At 38.7% G+C, this 24,560-nt stretch overlaps 1 protein-coding gene across 3 annotated transcripts in view; it reads left to right on the forward strand.

The window, feature by feature from the left end:
* The window catches only part of LOC127014669 (damage-control phosphatase ARMT1-like), a 67,548-nt gene that overhangs the window by 29,762 nt on the left and 13,226 nt on the right, over positions 1-24,560 (forward strand). For all 3 annotated transcript variants that reach the window (XM_050894165.1, XM_050894167.1, XM_050894166.1), the window contains 4 exons: positions 452-708; positions 5,050-5,194; positions 7,004-7,189; positions 18,821-19,138. In XM_050894165.1, coding sequence (XP_050750122.1) covers positions 452-708; positions 5,050-5,194; positions 7,004-7,189; positions 18,821-19,138 — 906 coding nt within the window. The remainder of the gene's footprint in view (positions 1-451; positions 709-5,049; positions 5,195-7,003; positions 7,190-18,820; positions 19,139-24,560) is intronic.

The following is a 24,560-nucleotide window of genomic DNA, read 5'->3' on the forward strand; positions in this document are numbered from 1 at the left end:
ACTCCCTACAGCTATAGATTATCTGTGCACCAAAATTGGGAGCAGGGAGGAGGCAGGCAAAAAAGAGGGAATAGTGGTGTTAATACCTGTATTGTAATGCAGATGCATAAGGGAGGTGAGTTCAGGTTGCACAGCAGAACTTAAGGTGGACTTTTCCTAAATTCTGAATTTGTAAATAAATTTATCTTCCTGTAAGAGATTATCTTGAAAAGTTGTATTGTATTACATAACAGCAGCTTTTGTTTTTACAAACCTCTTCTATTGCTTTTTCCTAGTTATATGAAAATAAACTTGCGTCTCTCCACTCAGTCTTGTAGTGATAGAAGACTGAGTCTTTCGTTCCAAAATGTGTTTCTTGTCACATTACTAAACTTGTAGTGCAGTCACATATTTCAGCCTGGGCAAAATTATTCTCCATTTTTAAATGAATTTTCTCCTTTTCTATCTATAGCTTCTTGAACTCAGGTCCAGAATGGTCTCTAAAGAAGCCTCTTTTCAAGAGCTGAAGGCTGAAGCTGAAAGCTACAAGGAAAACAATGCTAGACAGATGTCTCACCTGCTGTCTTTGCAAACCCAAATTCAGGAGATGAAGGAAGAGGCGTGTGTGCTCGCCACTTCTAAAAACCAGGCTGAGCTGACAGCTCAGGTGGCAGTCAAGGAAAACTGGGAGCTGAAGGAGGAGCTTCGTGAGCAAAATGCCAAACTTAAGTAAGGTTCATGTGAGATGAGAAAGAGTTTTTGTTTGGGATGACAGAATGGTGCAGTTGTCAATGCAGAAAAATATGTTAGTGGACAGACTTTATTGCAGATCTGAATTCTGTTACAATGCCTTGCATAACCATTGTACCTGAGTGTGTGGAAGGTATTGAAATTTGAATTTTGGTTTGAGCTGTTAGCCCATAAATGGAGTTTTGAGAGTATTGTCCTTCAGAGGAGAAATGATGATATGACTCAGCTTGGTGTAACCTCATTGTTTATGAAAAATGAGCACAGAGGGCTGTTTGTCTGAACACAGTAGAAATGATAGGTATGGTTTCCTCATTCAGGTATTTCCATGTATGGCACTGAGGCACACTTTGTGCCTTTCCTAGCACGCTTGTGACGGGCAGTACCTCCAACTACCGTGTAGTGCCCTGGTCTAGCCTTATCACATGGCGTCTTTTGCAGACATTTACCTGTCACTTAACATGCTGCCTGGGCTGTGCAGTGGTGAGTGACTGTGCTGCTGCACCACTCCCGTCTCTTTTCCCCTCTTCTGTGTCACAGCTGGAACTGGAACAGTGTCAAGTGAATTTCTTCCTTAGTGTAAAGCTGCCTGTTAGGAGCAGTGTAATAAAGAAAATATGGTATAATTCCTAGTTAGTAGCATCCTGAAGGGAGCATGTTAATATTTGGTTAATGTTTGTTCAGCTTTCAGTAATGTTAGCTTTCTCTGACTTTTCTTCTGGACATTGCTGTGGGGGTTTTTTGTGTTTTTTTTGTTGTTGTTGTTTTTTTAATGTGCGTACTGATTGCATAAAACTTTATTAAAAGATAGTATCCTTAACTGTACTGTTCTTAGCATAGTGTGTCAGAGCACTGATCTGTCAGTTCTGAATAACTGCTAATATTTCAGGTCTGTGGGATGGAGACTGATAGCAATGTTGATCACAAATAAAATTGATTGGTGGGAAAATATTCTGAACTCTAAAATTCCAAAATCAGTGTCAGTCATATTATATTAATAGACACCTTGTAGACTTTTATAATGGATTTTTTCCCACCATTACAAGGCTAATACCCATGTCTGTCTCAATACTGTCTAGTTAAGAGCAAGGTGAGTGTTTACCAGATGTCTGCATTTCCCAAATCAGCATTTTGCACAGCTCTTCCAGGCTTTGTGCATTAGAAGTGGATAATTAAGTTATTTTAAAATCTAGATAAATTCATTGCAGTGCACTTGTCTATTACCAGCTGATTTGCCAAAAGCCCTGCCTGGAGAGTGCTGATGTTGATCACCAAAGATTTTAGGTATGGTCCCAATATAAGTGAGGAGATAGTTAAGCCAAGAAGTGTATTATGCTTCCTAACAACATAGAAAACATCACAGTCTCTAACATAATGGTTGTTAAGATTCTTTAAAGTGCTATTTCTTGGGGAAAAAAAAAAAAGAAGAAAAAAAGGAAGAAAAACCTCCTATCCTGTTTGCTTGACTCACTGGGAGAAAACTGCCAAAATACTGTGTATTGTACTAGCCTATTGTTACAGTGATATGATCAATTTTATGTGGCATAAATCTGTGTTGTCACTCCCCGTGCAGTCCTGGCTGCTCTGTTTTGCTCATGACACTTGTGTCAGCACTTCTGTTTGTGTTGCTGCATGGTGATCAGGACGAGGGAACTTCTCCGAGAGAAATGAGCAAAATAAAAAGCTTAATTTCCAGCTCTACCAATCCCAGGTCTGGTTCACTGTGCACCTGGAGTGTACCACTAGAGTGCTGGCAAAAGGGAAGGGACAAAGGGAGGGCGAGTCTGCTCTTTTGGAAGGAACAAACATGTTAGATTGGTCATGAATCTACAGTATATGCTTTCAAAGCTCTTTCTCATCCTCAGCTAGTGGTTACATGTGCCACTTAATACTTGTCAATGTATTGACTTAATGAGCTCTGGTCGCTTAGTCTGGCCACCTTAGTAGTACGTGGCACATGACTAGTCCTAATCAGGTATTCAAGAAAGATTTTCACTGAAAACCACTAATAAAAGGGAAGAGCAAGCCAGTAGGCATGAAATGCACATTTACATTCTGTACCTAGGGATACAGTAAAAAATGTTTAATGAATTCTGTGATTGGTTTCCAAGATGTACACCTCTCCTATTGAAAATGGTGCTTTTCTACTCAACAGGTCTATTGCCAAGGTATTTTTAGAGCCTGAACTGTGAAAATCTTTTTTTTTTTTTTCTTTTTCCTCCCCTTCTCTTTGCTCATTAGTTCTGAAGAGCTAGTAAAACTGTGAAAGAGCTGCGTTCTACTTTTTTGTACCTGATTGCCTATTTTCTAGGTGCTCACACCTTTATGGCCCTGCTGGAGGTAATTAGGTTATTCGTAGAGTTGTCAAGTATGTGCTTCATACTTCAGATTTTTTATTTTTAGAAGCAGGCATGGTTCTGTGTGATGTGCCTCGATATTTCAGAGCCACAGAACAGTTTGAGGGGTTGGTGGTCGATCTCATACAATATTCTAACATATAGGCATGCATGTAAGGCATGTCTGGAGCCTCATACCTTTTCACTTCTGACATAGCCCTCCTCAGGACAGCAGTTTAGCGACCATCTCACAGCTTAGTTTTGCTGGGGCTATAGAGGAAAGGAAGGCGCCCAGAGGTGAGGAAGCTGTGAAGCACTTGTTTTCTGAGGGCCAGTGCCTGCTGCAGAAGGCAGAGCTCTTTTGGCTCACGGTGTGAGCTGTGCAGTAGTACATGGAACTATCCTCATCCTGTCCAGAGCAGTAATTAATGTTTTCCATTCCTCTCTGTTATTCTTCCGCTCTCTTCCACTTTGCAGCATTGACAAATACTGTGCTGATCTCCCTCCTAAGGCAACATCTTAAATTTTTTCATGGACCATCTCTTTTGCTTAGTGATTTTATAACCATTTAACGTACTGTGTTCGCACTCACTCTGTGTTTCCTATAGGAATCTCATGCTGCTTTTTGATTATGGAGTGGTGCTGTGTTGCCTGTTTGATTGCCAACCTAGAGAGGAAGAAATCAGAAATGGAAAAGAATGAGTCTAGAAATGACTAGCATGCCCACTAGAGAATAGTGCTATGCTCTGATAAGCAAATGAGTTTCAATAAAATATTTGCTCTAGACAGCTGTTTGGTGGTATCTCACATCTTGTTTTATTCTAGTGTTCGAATCTTTGTGAAGAACTTGCTTTAGAAAGTACCTTGTTTCTCAACTGGAAGCTCAATAGTTTTGTCTCTTGCATTCTACCACTGAGTACTCCTCTCATGGGTGTTATCTGAAAGGTATTGGAGTTGATATTTGGATTACACTAATGGTCATTTTGAGCTTTGTTTGGTTGGCTATTTTTGTTAATCTCTTTCTTTCTAGTTTTTCAGAAGTGATTCTCAGTGTTGCAGCATCGTGAGCCAGATTTGAATCTATACGTTTGCTACCTATGCAGACTGTGGCAATGCTTGTTTGCTGGACTTGTCTTTGTCCCTGTCAATGGGAGGGATGTAACTACATTTATGCCAATGAGTTAAACTGACCACTCTGTTGTTTGGTTGTTTGTTCTTATAGAGCATTTACAAACTGATACCTGCTATTAAGCCTGATAACAGATGTTTCATGTGGGATATGTATCTGCATGATAGGCACCTTCTGAAAGTGATGAAATCGATGACAAAAAGCTGCCTTTTCTTCATACTTTTGTGGTAGTCCCTTGATGTTTTCTTTTTTAATCGATCCCTTTCACGGGTAGTGTTACGCTGCAGAAGACTGTATGTACAGCAAAGTAGTGTCTCCCATCTCTATTTGCTTCTGCTGGTAATCTTCCCTTCGCAGGTACTCTGGATGTCCTACACTTCCATTAGTCCAGAGGGGCTTCTCTTTCCCTGGAGTTTGTTGATCAGCACTGTCAGCTTCATTAGAGAGGGGATGTGAAGTGCTTTTAGCATATTTTTACTACAATTTGATCACTCTCTTCCCCCTTACTTTTTCTAAGCTTTTGCTTGTAGCCTCCATTTCTAGTATCTTGAGGGCACTGTTTATTGATGTCATCTGGTTCTTGTGTTTTATTGAAATCTTGTGCTGAGAATGAGGTTGGGATCATAGAAGATTCTTTGAAGTACTAATGAAAAGCAAAGATGAAGAAATGTTTACACATACATACAACTTTTGTTGTTGCCTTATTAAATAACAGATATAGAGAATTATATGTAACTTTTAAAATTCATTTTGTGGTATGCAGAAGCTAGCAATAATCTTGGGATAATGTCTTTTGCCTAGAATTCTGTTTCAGAGAACATTCATCCTGATGTGTGTATTTTTTTTCTGTCTGATTAGTAAATATTTGAATGAGTGTGAAGAAAGCATGACTCAAGCTTCTAAAATCAGCAGAAAGTATGAAGAACTCCTTGCAGAGCTTTCTGGATTCTTGGACACAGACATCAGAGAAAAAGAGAAACCACAGGAACATTTAACGTCAAAGGTGATTATGTGTAGGCAAGGGTTTCTGTATAGCAATTTAATAGAAAAATATTTGGTTGTCAAAGAAATAAAGCAAATGATGAAGACAGGAATCTTTGTGTTAAATAATGATTTGCAGACAGTGCTGTCATTTAAGACAGATTTTTTTTTTCATATTGGGCTGATGTTCAAAGGTGCTGAACATTAATAGATCTCAGTGAACTCAGTCTGCTCTTATCTGCATAAATATTTTATCAGCCTGTAGTTCCCAAGTACAGCCCTGATTAGATACTTGGTTGAACGCTTTCTTGAAAACATTAACACTGGGAGTCACTAGGTGACGTGTAAACTGTACTGCTAGATCTTAACACTTATCTCGAGCTGACATACCATTGAATAGAAACATCTAAAATGACATACCCTAAAACAACCTTAACTATGCCCTGTAACAAAATGCTGTAAATAACTGTGTGGTGATTTTGAGACTTAATCATAAAACTTTATTATTTCTCTTCAGAATACTTCTGAAGTTCCAAAAACTAAGCTTCTATTTAGGAAAGGAAAATTGTTTGTATACTCTTTTAACCTTTATCAATGCTGCTGAAGGGCAATTTATCCTAATTTTATGCATTTTTCTCATGTTCTGTCTAGTCTTCACTATCCCCATTTTTCTTCACTTGGGAGCATACTAGGTATTTCGGGAAATTCTGTTTCATTATATTCATATTATAAGAGTTCTGGCTATAAGGAATACTTAATAAATTAAGATTATCTAGGTATGTATCACAGTGATTTCTTAAAGTACTTGCCCTCATAATATTACAAGCACATTGAAATTGTAATAGATACTCTGACAAAACTTTGCTAGTTGTCATTAGAGGCAAAGATGTTTGTATTAAGCTGTAACTCTTACATGCTTTAAGTTAAAGAAATAACTGGAGTTTAAAAAAAAGTATATGTTGATGTCTTGTTTTAACAATGTAGTAATAAATCTAGTTGGGAAATCTAATTTGTGCTGAAAACTGTGTGCATTAGGAAAACTTAGCAACTCATTTTTCTGTTTGGGTCATGGCACATCTATTTGGCTTCTTTTCCATGTTAAGGTTTTATTTAAGACAGAATTGATCTTGCTTAGTCTTAACAAATGTCTTGCAAGTAGGAGTCAAGGTACATTTTTTAACATATGCACTCTTTGAAGTGCCCACATTCATCTATTCCACTTCTTGGAAATAGCGTAATGTACCAAAACAGCCCTAGAATCCTCTTGGAAACGACTCCTTTTTCCAAGGTGTTGGCTGCTTAGAACAGCAGCCCACCAGGTATTTGGCCCTGCCCTTGAATATGCTTATGAAATAGCTGTTACTAACTCAAGTCTTCCCATGCCTAAAAAGTTTCAGGCATAAAATGCAGCTTTCAGTTTCTCATTCCAAATGAGAGGCATAAATCTTAACAAGCCAAGCTGAAACGGTCTGGTTTTCACATGAAGTTAGCTGCATGACCTGTTTTAATTTTCTGACCTGCTTCATGTCAAGCGCAGATTAGCAGCGACAGTAGCTCTCCACCCGTTTAATAGATCATAGAGATTGTGTGGGAGTAAATCTGAACCACATTACACTAAGGTGTGGGTTTCTAGTGGGAATACGGTTCTCATTTTAATTGTCTTTCTAGTCTTTTTAGAAAGGAATAGTAGAGTGCAATTATAAATCTGACCTGGGAGTCACCAGAAACACCATGTCTTTATTGGGATGATTAGGAGCAGATATACTGGGATGAATATATGTCATTGTTAAGCGCTTCAAAAAAGTTACTAATATTTGAATTATTTCTCTAGGTCTCTGAAATATGTAAAGAAAATCTGACACTAAAAGATCAGGTTGCTGCTCTTCAAGAAACTATCAATGTCCATGAGATGGAGTCCAAAGCTAGTAGAGAAACTATTATGAGGCTTGTTTCAGAAGTGACCAAGGAGCAGAAAAAGGCAGCAGGATACTATCAAGACATGGAAAAACTTAGTAAGGTACATAATTGCATGACGTGTATGTTTGTCTAGTTTTCAAATGTTTTCTCAAAATTTCAAATTAATTTTCAATAGGAGTGGTATGAGAGAAAATGCTTCTGAAAGGCTTCTGGTGATTAGGGTCTTTCCTAAAAAGGACGTTTTTCTAATGTTATTCTCAACTTTTTGAAAGCTTTGGAATATATGGAGATTAAACAATAACATTGTGTAAAATAAATCTGATTTAGATTTGATGTCTTCCAATGATGCTTGCAAATTTATATTTTTGCTTCCTTTGTATTGTTGTAGCCTTTGCTGTGGTTGCACAAACATGTAAATAAACAGATGTTTATAGAGTTAATGAGTATATCAGAGGCACAAGCATGGAACAATGGAAAAATGCTCTTTTAAATAATATTTATGTAATATTGCAAGTTTTCTGAGGATTCTTGTACTCAGTTTCTTTAAAAATTCTAGTGAGAAATTGAAAGGAATTGATAGGACACTATTCTTTCTCTTAAGGAACTGAAAGTAAAGTGTCTTGGCTTCCAGACACCCTAGATTATCTTGTTTCACTGTGTTATGAATTTGTATTTCATAACTGTAAGTACTCAGTTGGCTTATACCCAAAAAAGTTGTAGGCAGTAGGATGGCCCTTGCAGGAAAGCAGGGTTCTGCTGTGGGGAATCCATAGAGGAAATCTGTGCAGCAGGAATGATGCTGAAATGAGAAATGTAAGTTAAGTTGCAAGTCAAGTATTCACCAAATTCACCTAGGTATGATTTGAAAAGGATGCAATTTAAGGATCTAATTGCTGCAGGAGAACACACCAATAAGAGTTTTTGTACATTGCAAAGGATGGATGAACAAAGTGAGCTTCTGTAGCAGTTTTCCTTGTTACTTTGTACTTTGAGCGATAACTGCGGAAAGGGAGCAGTTTACTAAAACCATAATGAAAATTTCTGGCAGGTACTAGAGCAGTGTGGTTAAAACTGATGGCCAGAACTTAAGAAAGTAAGAGAAGAAACTTAAACTGCCAAATATGTAGCTGAGTTGTGTGTGACTGAGTTTGTAGAAATTTTTAACATAAAGGCAACCTTGAGCAAGTAAGTTTTCAAATGTAATATAAAATTTTCCACGCCCCCCTGGCATTACTTTTTTCCTGAACAGAAGACCACCACCATACAATTTGAAGGATATAGTGTTCTGATTTGGTTGTAGGCAAAATACTTAGGAGATGAGAAATAGCTGACGCTGTGTTCTGGAGAAGAAAGGATTTGTTGTGGGGACGATAAATGTTAAGTACCACAAGGGTCATAAATTTTACCTACTGCTGAAAATACTTCTTACCAAGCTGTGTAAATTTTTCCAAGACTCAAATGGGACTGAGAGAGAACCTGCACCAAAAACTTAAACAGGTCCTTTTTGAGAACATTTTGTTCTTGTAGTTCACTTCAGACACAGGTGTGTGAGTAAGAGCAGAGTGTAGTTTGCTTACTAAGTAAGCCAGAATCAGGAGATGTTTTAAACCAAGATGAGGGCTTCATTTGTGACTTGTTTTGCAAGCTTGCTCTGACTGCCAAAACATTTCCAAAGTTGAGCTAGTTTTATGAAAAATATTTTCCTATCATTATTGTGCATATGCCAAATAAATAATTTATTTAACCCATTTTACAGAAATGTCTTGTGAAATTAGCAGCATTGCCTTTCAAATGAAGTGTGTGCCATCAGGGCTTATCTAGAAGCTGCAGATTCCTCCAGTGCTGTTTCAGTTTAGCTACTTAAATTTGCAGATACTGAGTAAATCTGTTGAGAAGGTTTTGTGTTCAAAAAAGCGTGTTAAGAAATTCACTATTGAAAAAATAAGTAAAAAGGCAAAAATGCTTTAAATCTGCATGTCTAAAGGAGGATGTATGGCATCCCCTGTTCCCCTGATGGGTGTCTTATTAGGTTACAGGAAGGGTATCAGTGATATAAAGTCAGTTTGACTCTGTCATATACTTTGCTGCACACTTTAGGCACATGAACAGTTGCACATGTTGTGACATGTTCCCCTGTGAAGAAAAAAAGCAGAAATCCATACTGTTCCTGTGCCAGAAGACACACACAGAGCGGTGTGTTTCTGGACTGTTTTCTGAGCTTTAATTAATGGAATTGCCTGTAGCAGAGTTTACCCAGCACAGACCAAGTACAAGTGACTCTTGCCTGCGTTTGCCTGAAGCTCCCAGGGCCAAACATATTGGTCATCTTCTGTATTACAGATTGAGATGGTGGCCTGTTTCCCCCAGTTTTCTCTCAAAATTCTTCCTAAGTGTATAGAGGCCATGACACTGTTCTGTCAGTCTTCTGCAGCAAGCCTCAGCCACCGCACTGTTCCCTGCCAGCTCTCTGAATAGTTGCCAGTTTTTCTTGCCAGGTAGTTCTTCACTCCTGCTCCTTGGGATTTCTATGAACTCCCTCTCTTGACCAGGTGCCTTTTTTTACGTCCCAGGAGGAGGCAGCTGTCTAATGATCAGTTAAACAGATTGTAGATTCCGAAATTCTTGATGAAGAAAATGAAAGCCAGTTGGTTATGTTTTAAAGTTAATATGTGAGAGTGATTCAGAATGTTCTTTAGTATATTTGATACTCGAGTATTTGTTGCAGTTAGCTGGTTTTCATTTGAGGTGCTTTAGCAAGTGAACGATAATTTTATCTATTCCTCTCTCAGCCTCACTGCATCACAATAGCGAACAGCAAACAACAGAAACTAATACAGTCTCAAAACTAATATAAGTAACAAAAGCAAGCCACCAAGCTGTTTTTGTTGTAATGTATTACTTTTCTTTTAGAATTCTGAACTTCTCACATTTCTGACCACATATTGCAAGAGCTTGCTCCTGGAATTCTGTAAATATTGTGCATACCTTTATTCTGGCAGTGCTGGATATCAAATTTGCATTTGATGGAAAATAACTTTTAAATGCTGCCCAGATTTCTAGACTGAGAATCAGAATACCTGTTATTTCTTTCTGTATATCCAGACAGTGATTATTGATTATGATAAACATAACTACAGAATTATAACATTCTTTGAGAATGTCTGTAGGTCCTTAAAAAATGTCTTATTTGCTCTAGCCAAGTTTCTTTCTAGTATTTAATAAATTCCTATATGGTATTTATTTAAGGTATAGAAGAAGATGCATATATTCTTCTTCCAGATGAATTTGCCTTTCGTACAGCATTGCCATTGATGAACCACAAGAACTAGTAAACTGGCTTGTTCTGTTTCACATCTTTGCTGATGATTCAACCTGGAAATATTTGTGGTTCCCTCTGAAGTTTTAATTTAAACATCTGTTTTGCAAAGATGTGCACCATGCAATGTCTTTAAAGAACATATATGAAATATAATCAAGCAATTTTAATTAATACAAATATATCTGCATGCACTACTGATGCAAAATTAACCAAGAAAATACTCTTCAGTATTCAGTATTGACTTGTATTAAATTATGTTATTAATGAATAAAATTTATCTAAGTAGCATCTAATCAGTGTAAATTTATTAAAATCAGTTGATTGTATGAAAACATAGTTAATTAAAATATAAACTTATTATTTAAGGAAATTGATTAAACTTGAGAAACATGCCTACATTTTGAATATACCTAAAGACTTTGATTGTAGGAGATACATGATTTTAGGTTTTTCTTGTCCCAATAGATAAATAGAGGAATGAGTTTCTCAGTTAGAACCTGTTTGGTTTTTTTTTTTTATAAGATGTCATTAAGAAAATACATATTAGGGACAGGTTTCAACAGGCATCACAAGTATTTCCAGGTTGAATCATCAGAGAAGACAGGAGATAAGAGCAAACTAGTTTACAGTCCTTGTGGTATAACAGTGGTAACTGGAGATGTGGCTGGTGTAAGAATTCATCTGGAAGATACCTGCATTCTCTTTTATACCTTATTATTACTGTTGATGTAATGTGGGGTTTTTTGTGTATGTATGTGTAATTGACTTAGTATATTGAGGTATGATGCTGATTGAGGTACCAGTATTAATAGAATCATAGGATCATTTAGGTTGGAAAAGACCTTTAAGATCATCGAGTCCAACCGCAAACCTAACACTGCCAAGTCCACCACTAAACCATGTCCTTAGGTGTCTCCAGGGATGATGACTCAGCCACTTCCCTGGGCAGCCTGTTCCAGTGCTTGACAACCCTTTCAGTGAAGAAATTTTTCCTAATACCCAATCTAAACCTCTCCTGGTGCAACCTGAGGCTGTTTCCTCTCGTCCTATTGCTTGTTACTTGGGAGAAGAGACTGACACCCACCTCGCTACAACCTCCTTTCAGGTAGTTGTAGAGACCAATAAGGTCTCCCCTCAGCCTCCCTTTCTCCAGGCTAACCAACCCCAGTTCCCTCAGCTGCTCCTCATAAGACTTGTGCTCTAGACCCTTCACCAGCTTTGCTGCCCTTCTTTGGACACACTCCAGCACCTCAATGTCTTTCTTGCAGTGAGGGGCCCAAAACTGAACACAGTATTTGAGGTGTGGCCTCACCAGTGCTGAGTACAGGGGGACAATCACTTCCCTAGTCCTGCTGGCCACACTATTTCTGATACAAGCCAGGATGCTGTTGGCCGCCTTGGCCACCTGGGCACACTGCCAGCTCATATTCAGCTGGCTGTCGATCAACACCCCCGGGTCCTGTTCCACCAGGCAGCTTTCCAGCCACTCTTCCCCAAGCCTGTAGCATTGCCTGGGGTTGTTGTGACCCAAGTGCAGGACCCGGCACTTAGCCTTGCTGAACCTCATACAATTGGCCTCAGCCCATTGATCCAGCCTGTCCAGATCCCTCTGTAGAACCTTCCTACCCTCAAGCAGATCAACACTCCTGCCCAACTTGGCATCGTCTGCAAACGTACTGAGACTGCACTCGATCCCCTCGTCCAGATCATTGACAAAGATATTAAACAGAACTGGCCCCAATACTGAGCCCTGGAGAACACCACTTGTGACCGGCCGCCAGCTGGATTTAACTCCATTCAGCACCACTCTCTGGGCTCGGCCATCCAGCCAGGTTTTTTACCCAGCGAAGAGTATGCCCGTCCAAGCCATGAGCAGGCAGTTTCTCCAGGAGAATGCTGTGGGAAACAGTGTCAAAGGCTTTACTAAAGTCTAGGTAGACAACATCCACAGCCTTTCCCTCGTCCACTAAGCGGGTCACCTTGTCATAGAAGGAGATCCGGTTAGTCAAGCAGGACCCGCCTTTCAAAAGCCCATGCTGACTGGGCCTGATCGCCCGGTTGTCCTGTACATGCTGTGTGATGGCACTCAAGATGAGCTCCTCCATAACCTTCCCCGGCACCGAGGTCAGAATGACAAGCTTGTAGTTCCCTGGATCCTCCTTCCGGCCCTTCTTGTAGATGGGTGTTCATGTTTGCTAACCTCCAATCCACTGGGACCTCCCCAGTTAGCCAGGACTGCTGATAAATGATGGAAAGTGGCTTGGTGAGCACTTCCCTCAGTACCCCTGGGTGGATCCCATCCAGTCCCATGGATCTGTGTGTGTCTAAGTGGTGTAGCAGGTTGCTACACTGAGGCAAAGACTGAGGCAAAGAAGGCATTAAGTACCTCAGCCTTTTCCTCATCCTTTGTCATGGTTTCCCCTCGCATCCAATAAAGGATTATGATATAAGTTCAAATATCCTTCTTTGGTCTAAAAACCCTCTCAAAGTATTAACCTAAATACTCTTCAAAATAGATGAAAGTCCAAAAGCCCAGAGTTTCCTCTGGAAGGGTAACAAGGGCATCAGTTAACACATGGCTGCTCCAAGAAATAAAAGGAAGGAGATGGACTTGTGGTTGTGACAGGGGTTGTAGAGTGATAGATGCTGGTGAAGGACAGCAATTATGCAGGAATCTGCTGCGTCAGGCCAAATAACTGTTGTCTAAGCTGCATGAATGGCCAGTACCTGGTGTGTGGGCAAGCACGCAGAAATACTTTTGGCCATACATCCTCTCGGCTTCCATCAGTCTGGGACTTCCTGATACAAAGGCTGCATCTCCATGTTAACAGCTGATGCTGCTACTATATGATATAGTATGAATGTTCCACATAAAATCTCATTAAAGCCCTTTAGAAAATGGTCCTGTCATTATTAGTGAATTTTGACCAAAAATAATCAGTAATTCCTCCAGTCCTGTACGTGGGACAGCTATGTTGCCAACGTCCAGGTAAGGCTCCGGACTCTGTTTCTGTGTGTCTGTCACTGTTAAAGGCCTGAACTCTCCGGGCAGAGCCTCAGCTGTCTCATGAGCTTTCAAGTCTGTATCCACCTTCTTGCAGCATTGTATTTCTCTTTATCTCACTGGAAGTGACAAACTTGCATTTAATTTCTCTGCTAAGTTTTTTGCTTTTCCTGTAGCAAATCTTCAGTTTCATGTTTCCATAAATTCCTGATTGAACATACTGTACTTTAAAGTTCCAATTATTTTTAAATCTGAGAAATAAACAGTGTCTTTACAGTAAGTATAACAATGTTACTGTTACTAAAAGTGTCTTTGAATTTGTTTTCCTTTGTTCTGTAAACAAACAGTGGGATCTTGACTCCACAGAAGCCAGTGAAACTTTTGTCACCAATTTAGGTGGGCTTGGGATTTCCCCTAGAATATGTTAGGTGCAAAGCTGATATCGGGTATGAAAACAGCTTTCATAAGAGTAATATCTCTTATAGTTTTTCTGTGAAAATAATAATTTTGTTTGACATTTTAAAAAAATTGCATGCAGTGTGCACAATCGATACAATATATTTTAATAACAGAACTTAAATATCATTGTAATTTTGGTGGATAACTAATTAAGGAAGAGCTATAGAGGCTTGCCTCGTTGATAACCTCTTCTACGAAAAATTTTACAATAGTTTACATTGAATCAGGAGAGAATGAGTTCCTCTAACATCTTTGGTGCAGCTGCCCATTGCTTTAGCCACGGCTGAGATAATTAATGGGGTTCAGGAGGAGTATGTCCACGTAGTTTGTCCACAGGGCTGCTGGGTAATACAGACTATGTGATTAGGTGGCTGTGGTCTATGTGCAGTCTGTGGGGAAACCTTTCCATTTTAACCTGAACAGCAAATGCTGATTCAGTTTCCCTTTCAGTGAGAAATTGTTTTAGGAGCTACTCCTTGTGTAGGAACAGTGAAAGACAGAAATGAATGCCGTTGGTTCCTGAAAGATTGTTAATTAAAGCTTCACAGCTCTTCAGAGGGTTCAGTGGAAGGGGAAGCCTTCATGCCATCCTCTCTTCTGCAGGTGTTTTGTGGGAAGACCTTTGCAGAGCTTCTGAAACGAAATGTTGCCAAACTTGCAAGCACCTGAGCTTGATTCCGACATGTAAATGGATAAGAAAATGTGGTTGGATACTTTTTAGTATTGGAAGCCCACAGATTTTAAAAATCCATGTAAATAAAAATAAATTTGCTCAGCAGTTTAAAATTGAACAAAACCATTCTGTTGTGGTTTAACCCCGGTCAAACTTCTATTCTTTAGAAGTTAAGATGAAAGCTGGTGCTGGAGGTAAAAATCAGTATTATCATAACCTCATCTGTAAAGCCACAATAGTGGCTTTTTTAATAGGGTGTGGCGTACTTCCGTAATGTCATACATGCATTAGAGAAAAAACATTTTCACAGCCTGTTTTAATCTATTGGATTAGATGAAAGTAAAGATTTTCATTTTAGCAGTGTGTGGTTAGGTAAATGAACAATTAAATTTGTGTTTAATTACAACCATAATAAAATGCTGTAGCGCTTTTGGGATGCAGACCTGTTGGGTTTTCTCTGAATCTGTTTCAGTTGTGCTGGTGGGTTTTTTTGTTTGTTTCTTTTTTTTTCTTTAGGAAGGGAAAAGTAGAGGAGGTAATTCAAAGCTCTGGAAAACTGAGTTTGACCACCTGAATCACTTTGGAGTAGGTGGTGTTCACTCAGATGTTCTAAACAAATTCAAGTTGAAATAGATTAATTATTAGTTATAGTATGTAATCTGACACTTAAAACTGCCTCAGAAATAGTGACTAATTTGACTAGTATCCACTTTCTAAAAAACGATTATTGGACAAAGTGACAGACCAACAGACCTTATATGTGTATAGGACATGCTAGTTGAAATCTTGAGAAATATGAAAGAATACAGTATATTAAGGAAGAGTTATCACGGCTTTAAAAAAATGCATTGTAGATATTGAGATCAACAGAGTGAGGATATGTATTAATATGTATTATTACTTAAAAGATCTTATCCCTTCTTGTTTCCTCTCTTTCATTTGTCTGCCTCTTTAATGTGATTGTATCTCCCTCATTTTGTTTTGCAGTGTTAAATACAGCTCTTTTAGCCATTCCTTATAAAAGAGTCCCTCTCTTTCTCTGCTTAAAAGACAGAAGTAATTTTCCCCATCTGTTACAGCTGGAACGCATTTTCTGTGAACACAGCTGACCTAATATTGAATACATGATTTCTCCTGAGGGAGGCCTTGCCGGCATCTTGTGCAGTGGTCTGGGTACTCTTACATCTTTTCTAGTGTAGTGCAGGTAGGGTGCCAGTGAGTGAGCATGCGTAGACTGCGTCCCAGCCTGAGTGGGTAACTTTAAGTACAGCACTGTTCCGTATGAGCCCTTTTGTTCTGGTCTCAGATAGTTGAAGAACCTTTGGTGCTGCTTTCTACGTCTGCAGGTGAGCATGGCCGTGGTAGATCTGCTGCATCTCTGGCATCTAACACGTGTCATTGACACGGTCTACCCTGGGTAAATCCACCTAATGTCTAATTCTGTTTTCTTTGAACATCCATTTCCATAATTGTTCCTGTTTTCAAAATTTGTTGTATGTCAGCGTTGGGTAGCTTTTTTGACCCTACAAGCTGCATACTGAAACCTTCATATAATTCAGAGCCGTGGGACATTAGCCGTAAATCTTGAGGAGCCAGAAAGAAAACATGAGCTGTTGCAGTTCCATCCTTTCAGTCTTCTGTGGTGGAAATTCTTTTATCTGCCTGCACTGATCATTTAGGCTCTTAGGAGTTTGCTTCTAGTTGGGATACCACCTTTACATGTCACAGTCTCTAAATTTCCGGATACTGTTCAACGCTCAGGCTGACCTTGCTGAAGCTAGCCCCTGTAAATGCTCTCCATTCAAGAGAGGTTTCAAGGAGGATTGTTCAGAATTTTAATGTTTTGAGTTTTACAGCTTTTCATTCTGTAAATTGCTTGTGGTTTTTTTTAATGTTTGGGCATCAACAGGCTTGCAGTTCCTTATTTTATACCTTGATCTTTTGATTCAACTGTGTGTGTTTGCAGATGTTCACAATTTGAAACAAGATTGTAATTAGGTAAGCTCCCTGGTACTGGCAAACTACTTTTGCACTGCCTTTCTGAAAGGAAAAATACACACTGCTGAAAACTGTAATTGAAATAAACCACTCTTTATTCTTTGCTGTAATTACCATAATGTAATTCTGAGCACAGGTGGGAATTTTCTATTAATAGGACTTGTTTAGAATAAAAAAGAGAAAATGGCAAGGAATCATGCCAACATTTGTTTCCAAGAGAGTTCTACAATTACTTTAGAAAGGGGTAGTAACAAATAATTTCCTAAATGACAGGGTTTGTTTTGGTTTGTTTTCATTTATGTGTTTGCATGTTTGCCTTTTTGAAGCTATTTAAAAATTTTAGTATTTTTAGTATCGTATGTTTATATTTTATTTCCAAGGGTGCCTCCCAAACTCCTTTTTTGTCCATCCTCACTGCTGATCTACATAAATACTCCCAGATTTACTACTTGATTGGCATGTATTCCATTAATACAAATGACTTACTATGCTACACAGCAAGCAGATGTAGACCCTGAGAGACCCTCAAGTCGTCACCATATTCACAGCTGCTCTGGGAACAATTCTTTAACTGTAATGTACACAATCTTAGTTCATATCAATCCACTTACTGAGCCTCTACTAAAAACCTGAAACTTCCAAAGAAATTCAATCACTGTCTAAAAATATGCCATCCTCTGGCATAATTTTGTGTCTTGTGTGAAGTAATATTCTTTCCCATTTGTTTCTATCAATCAGATAATACCCTGAGGAATGAAGACTTAGTCTTTGCTATACTTTTAGTTGGTTTCACTGCAAATTTTATCCTTGTATAGGAATGTGTAAGCACTCTTAATATTGGTATTGTGGGGAAAGGAAAGAGGTTCACAGGCTGAGTGAATGAGAGAGATTACTTTTTCTTTATGTTTAGATGGGTTATTTTTCTTTCATTTTTCTATCATCATTTGTTTTTGCATCATGGGTCAGGATACACAGTTCTGACTGTCTGCTCTGCCCTGTTGGGTCAATATTTTATATACAATTGATGGAGATATATATGTACTGGCTATTTTTTCTTCTTTCCAAACCGAGTCTTGATTCATCAGAAGGTAAAGGGAAAATAACTTTTAAAAGCTCTGGGCTTAGAAAGAAAGGATCATGGGTGTCAGGGGCTGAATGAGAACCATGACAAAATGCCAAAGATCTGAGGATGTCCCTGAGCAGTAAATCCTATGGGCTATTCACCAGGTAGCCTTATCTTACAGTACCATGTCTCCCTACCGAAGATGACATTGTCTTTGAGTGTATTACTTCTGAAATGCAAGGGACTGACTTCTTAAAAAAAAAAAAAAAAAAAAAAAAAAAAAAAAAAAGAAAAGTTACAAGGATACTAGATAGAACCGCCATCCCATTAGTCCTTCCCCCGTCATGCTTCCGCACACTGACAGCCCAGCTGAGCAGCAGATGGGGGCAGTTGTAGGCTCTGTAGGACACATAGCTCTTCACTGACTTTCTTCTATTCCTCAGACGAATTTGACCTTATGGTAATAGGGATTTTGCTTTCTTCAGAAGATGACATAGCTCAGAATAATTCCCTTTTTGAAAATTTTTCTGAGTGTTTCACAATCTAAGGATTTCTTCTTTGATGTGAAATTGGTATTTGAGCATTTGCACCTTCTTTTATGCTGTCTTAACATCATCATCTTTGTTTGGCTCCTCACTCCCCATTTCTGTGTATAAATAATCTCATGAATTTTTGTCACATTCAGGTAAGCTGATCTCAGAGATCACCTCTAATTCTGCTCTTATCACTATATTCAAAGAGTTCGTGCATATTCTTTTGGTCAGCCCTGAATTGGTCAGGCAGTTGGACGAGATATCATTGTAGGTCCCTTCCAACTGAACTATTCTGTTCTGTTCTTTCCACTCCGAGGTGTAGTACGTTGGCTTTATTTGTGTTACATCTTGTTCACCGTTTGTTTTCTAAGTCGTATTATCTGAATGAAAAAATAAGATAGCAATAGTCTTACAGTAAAAAATCGGTTTTTGTTTACCTGCGAATTTTATTCATGTATTACTTCTTGCAGGCCACTGCTGTGTGATTACAGCAGGCTTTGGGCTTTCATCAATTTCAGTGGGAGTTCTCCCATGAAGCTCTGATATTGAGCCCATATGAGCAATAAGTGTCCTCATTTCTCTGTCTGCAGTACCTGGTGCTGAGTTATTCTGTGTTTTGTGTATGGAGGGGAGGAGTTATAACAAATTTTAAAAGCCTGGTTTAAACTTTCATGTATTTTAGGATCTTGACAGCGCTATAATAGGGAGACAGAGTTTGGAGATGGAGATCAGAAACCTCCAAGATAAACTGACTGGTAACCAGAAAGATTTGGATGCTGCAATGTGGGAACTGCACAATCTGAAGAAGTCTTCCAGTGAGCTGGATGGAAGCTTGAAAAGCAGCAGAGAAGAGGCCAGGACTGCTCAGAGCTCTTTAGTGGCTTTTAAAGAGCAAATTGCTACTCTACTCAGTGGTGGATCTGCAATAGTTAAACCTTCTGAGAAGGCCATTTTGGAGAGGATCCAAGAAATAAATTGCAAAGAGGAGAGTAAAGAAATAGTAAGTTGGCAACTACTGCACTCGCCCAATGTGTGTATTTATTCTCTTTGGATCCTTTTTCATTTTATTCATCTGTTAGAGTGTTGGTTCCTTCTGCTTAGGTTTTGAAATTACAGAAACCTTTAATTTTGTTGTCTATTGATTTGAGATAATAAGTGAAAAGCATCGATGTTTTATTAAGTAGAAAGAGGTCAGAAATGAAATTAATAATAGATGCTGTTAAGAAGAAAAGACATGGAATGGTCTTTCAGTTAAGACATTGAAATTTGATTTCAGTGCCACTTAACGGACATCAAAAGTGGTTGTGTGGTCGCTATGATTTAGTGGGACATGTGAACAAGTATGGATTTGCTGCTACAATAGTGACTTCAAGGACTGACTTGTTTCTCAAATCAGACATAATTGATGAGTTGCCCCAGGCAATTTCTTTCCGTCCAATCCTCAAAACCTACACCTGAAAAGAAAACAGTATTTTTACACTTACAGTTAAAAAATGTTGAAATCGTAACTGCTCACCATCCAGGAGAAAAGCAATAGGAAGGCAGCCGGGTATTCTAATGCTCTGGCTCGAGGCCTTTTGGCTGGTAGTGTTTGCAAAGGTGTGTTTGCATGTACAGGTAGAGAAGGGACAGCTCAGGAGGAAGGCAAGCCAGAATACAGTCTGACCAATGTCAGTATCCTGACACTGCACTGAAGTTTCTCACTTGCTTACATGGGCATATATTAATTTTGGCAGCAAGGACTATTGTATAATTAAAAGTCACACACTAAATCAAAAGCTGTTTTCACTGAGCCACTGAAAAACAACTTCTGTGTCCTTGCCAGATTTTAAGATTCTAGCATCTCCTGCTAATGTGATAGTTTTTTATGTTACCAAATCTTTTTGTATTCTGTCCAAGATTGGAAATAGCTCTCAAAAATATCCCTGTGCGTTTTGATTATATATTTTGTTAAAAAATACAAAACAGCTCCCCTACTCCTTAGTTTGAGAGTCAGTATGCCAAATTTCAATGAAAACAAGCTTTGTGAAAATTATTAGCATTTGAAAGTGATCCATTAAAGTAGAAGTGTGGCAGCAACTTTTTAATATAGAAGCTCTTTACAGTTTTGCCGTATGTCATAGAGTGTTGTTTCCATAAGCAAAATGCTCTCAAATTAAAATCTAATGAGAATTTTATGTGCACGTGTGTTTGTACTCTTTGGTGTTTTGGCATACAGTACACTGTTGAGATGTTGATAATTTTGAGAACTGCTGAGAGAGGGAAATTTAAGTTGACTGGTAGCTATTGACTAAAAAGGTTTTGCTCCTGGGAATGCTTTCAGGTGACCTGCTGCTTTTGTAACATTCAGTTGCAGCTAAGTCTGTTTGCATACTACATTGAACAGCTGTTAGTCTCTTTGTGGATATACTACAGTACATGCATAGTGCATGCTACTCAGTTCTTATTGTTCCTGATTTTATTCCTTAATATTAGCTTTACATGCTGGGTTGCCTACTTGATCATCCTGCAGACTGGTGGTATTGGGGAGGATTCAAACTCGATCTTTATTTTGTTGCAGATACGAACTTTTCCAGCTGCTTGAAAGGAATGTGGCTGGTTCTCCAAGTAACAGCATTGATTTGAGAAGTCATGTTGTGTTAGAGAACTATTGTAAAATATACAGTCATCAACTATTCTTTTTCTAAATAGCTGTGATTATTCTTATTTTAGAGGTACAGAAACTGATGTTCAGAAAAACAGGTATTTTTCCATAACAGTGTTAAAATTCATTTATTTGGGTGCTATGCTCTAACCTCTCTCTCTCTCCCCCCCTTCCGCCCCCAGAAAGACCTGTTGACTTTTGCAATGGAAAATAACTCCCTTTTTTGGGGGGGTGTCTGAGGATGGAGGCAGATTTGGTTTTCAGTATTATTGCTATCAAAATTAAATGTATGTGCTAAAAGGAAGCCTTTATTACTAAGAGCAGGTATCAACTCCAATCTGCCACTGCCTAAATCTGTGCTTTGGAACTAAGATGCTGGTCTTACAGTTGCCAGCTTTTGTTGGTTTATTTTTATATAGTAGAGGAGCTATGTCAGGTATGTCTAGTGTAGCATTCTGCCTCTGCTAGCAAATACAGCAATTGCCTGCTATAATTCTAGCAATATTCCCCGAAAATGCTAGTCCTTTCTAAAAAAAAAATTGTGGCTCAGTTTCCTGAACCATAAATATTAGCTTTAAATTTAATATTGCTTGGTGAATTTGATCATTGTAGTTGAATGATGAAGTTTTGTGGATCATTGTATTTGCTAAGTATGTTAAGTGATGAAATTTAAAGTTTTACTGCTATGACTCATTTGGAAAAATTTATTTGCATGGCCCCAAAGTGAACTATATTACTAAAGCAGTGCTGGCATCTATTCTCAGAAGAGTTTCTGCATTAAGATTAGGGGCTTTGAAATAACTAAGCTAAAACGCCAATATTATTCACCTGTGAATCTCTTTCTAACAGAACATAGATTTTGTCATCAAAAAGTTGTTTTACAGTGAACTGCTTTTCTTTCTACAAATCAGAATTAAAAAAACATTTTCTAAGGTTCCATTTGTAAGGAATATACATGTTGGTATATATGTGTCAATCAGATTCCTATTGCATCTCCGGGTGAATTTCTTTCCAGGATTTGGATATAACATCAGTGTTACATATAGTAACAGTATGCTGTACTATCAGTCAATGAAGAAAAAGGTTAATTGTCTTCAGATAGGATTTCTTATAGACCTTTCAGTAAACTGTCCAGCCTTAAGTAAAAGATCCACAGAAGTGAGTCATTAAACTTCTTGGCAGGGTAAATTAGCCTGTAGTGTTGCTGGTGCCCAAGCTAGCTTGTTTCAAAACAGCCCCTTTGTGGCTGCAATCCAGCAACAATGCCAGGACAGCTAGGGGTATGAATCCAGCAGCAGAGTGCCTTGCTGCTGGAAATTAAAAATGTGCTAATGAATGTGCTAATGTATAACAGGAGGAGGATTACAATTAGATCTTTCCCTGAGTAAAGATTGTTTCATTTCTGTCAGGACATTGCTGCAAGCAACTTGCCTTTGCAAACTAGATTAGTGGGATCAGGAAAAGACAATACAAGAATCTGGGAGAAAGAAGACCCTCACTGTTTGAGTGCTTTGATGCCTTCTCTAAATGGGTTTTGGTTTTTCATTTTTAAATCATCACCGCAGCTCCTCTGGGAGTTTTGTGTATAGGATCGTATACACTAGATGAACTGGCAAAATGTTAATTTTTACATCCAGGCCCGATCATCTATGTCTGGCTTACCTCTGCACATGCACCTCTCAAACAGAGCTGTGAAAAGTTCAAATTTTAAAAGGCCTGTGAGAAAATTATTCACTGCAACTGCTATAGTCATATTTTCTGTGAAACTGCTATAGTCAGACTTTCTGTGAAATCTGAAATGCTCTTGAAGATTATGTCTCCTAATTATGGTGCCTTTGGTATCTGAAGGGCATCTGAGTTAGTTGCAGTCTGTATACTAGCCCTTAGCATTAACATTAGCAAAAATTGTAATTTCATTCAAAAAAATCAGCATATACTCTGACAATGTCCAGTCATAGGTATTCCATTGCAGGATTAAGAAACTGCCTTGAATCTATGTCCTAACAATCTTTTCAGCAGTTATAGTAAGATGTGTACCATCTGAATATGTTTGAACGGCTCTTGGGTCTTTTTGTCGTTTATTATCTGTAACATACTGGAGGGGTTCATGGGCACCTGGAGTCCCAGGCAAGCAAATGGTCTCAGTTCATATAGAGCTCAGCCCTAGTTATGAGGTCTCTGGGTTCAGGTCCTTTCTGTTTGACAAGATTTGTTGCAGATCTGTTGCAGCAAATTAAATTCATATGGCCAAAACTGTTTCTCTTGACTACCTACAGCTGATCTGATTGTAGGTTATCTTAATTTTATCAATTTTTGTCATTGCATATTGATAAACAGACTCTTAAATGCTGAAATTGATTAGGCTCTACTACTGCTCCCCTTAAAATCTCCTGTTGTTCTCATTTCTTAATGATTTTTATGGCAATGTCATAAATGCATATTTAGTTTTAGGGATTTATCCACTTTATCCTTCCAAACAAAAGAATTGAGCGGAAAATAATTTGGGAAATTAAATGACACATAGATAAAAGCAGAGTAATATTAGTACTGACTTAGGGCTGACCAAGAAGACCCCAACCAACTAGAATGTGAGAAATTATTAGGAAAAAAGTTGAGAAGAAAATGAAAACCATAATTATGCCACTGTATAAATCCATGGCTGCTGCATTCTGAGCAGCACACACAGTTATGATAATTTCATTCAAATAAAGGGCCTTCAAAAAGTACTGGGAAGGGCCATGAGAGTGTCTAGAGGCTTCCATGCAAGGAAAGGCTCAACAGACAAGAACTTTTCAGCTTGGGATGGTGAGTGCAATGCAGCAAAGCAAAATACAAGTTGTAAGTACCATGATAAGAGATGTGGCAGCTCTAATGCTTTTCAGCTGGTAGGGATCTTAAAAAAACTTTGTACTAGGCACACATGTGTGTGTGCGTATATGGGTACAAAACAAAACAGTGGAAGTTTAAGATAACATCTTACCAATCCAGAACAGCATAGCTGATTGATTGTCAAGCTAGTACTAAGCAGATGAGAATGTTTAGTTGTTATGTTGGAAAAGAGGAAAAAAAATTGCCGCTATGATGTGAAGGACCTTGTAACTTCATCCTACACGCTGCTTTTTTGCACTCATCCGAAGTCCACCATGTGCCTGTCTCTGTGACTTTTGGGATGTTGAGGGAAATGCCCTACCGACTGCATAGCTGTAGCCCTCTTTCTGTTCTGGTGTGCTGTGAGGCTGGGCCTGGTACTTGCACATACACTCTTCTTAGCACAAGAGAAAATAAAAGCTTAGCACAAGAGAAAAATAAAGCTCAGGAAGATTTTACTGAGGGTTATTTAGTTGCAGCAGGGATGAACCCTGCTGTCCCCAAGGTAGGAGCTGCCTCTGGAAATGAGTATTTGCAACTTCATGTAACGCAAGAAATAAAAGGTCTTCGTTTGAAATTATCTGGTAGCCACATTAAAGCAAAAAGCAGGAAGTGTTTTTTTTGCAGGCTGGCTGATCAAGCTGCACAAGTCATTGGCACAGGAAATTGTGGAGGTCAGAATTGCAGGACCAAAAATGCAGCCTTTGTAAGTCGCTGGATACAGGCATGGGTGGGTAATAAGGGTGCAACTGTATTTTAGGAAATCCCTAAGTTGTTGATTGTCCCTAAGCCAAGGATGAAGGTTACTCCAGGATGCTCTGGAAGATAAACTGAGAGCTTGGTGGTTTTGTGGTCTCACCTTCTGTGGTATGATCCCTCACCTTCTCACGTTTATGGACCTTTGAAGCCT

Source organism: Gymnogyps californianus, chromosome 3, assembly GCF_018139145.2.
Source record: "Gymnogyps californianus isolate 813 chromosome 3, ASM1813914v2, whole genome shotgun sequence".
NCBI lineage: Eukaryota > Metazoa > Chordata > Aves > Accipitriformes > Cathartidae > Gymnogyps > Gymnogyps californianus.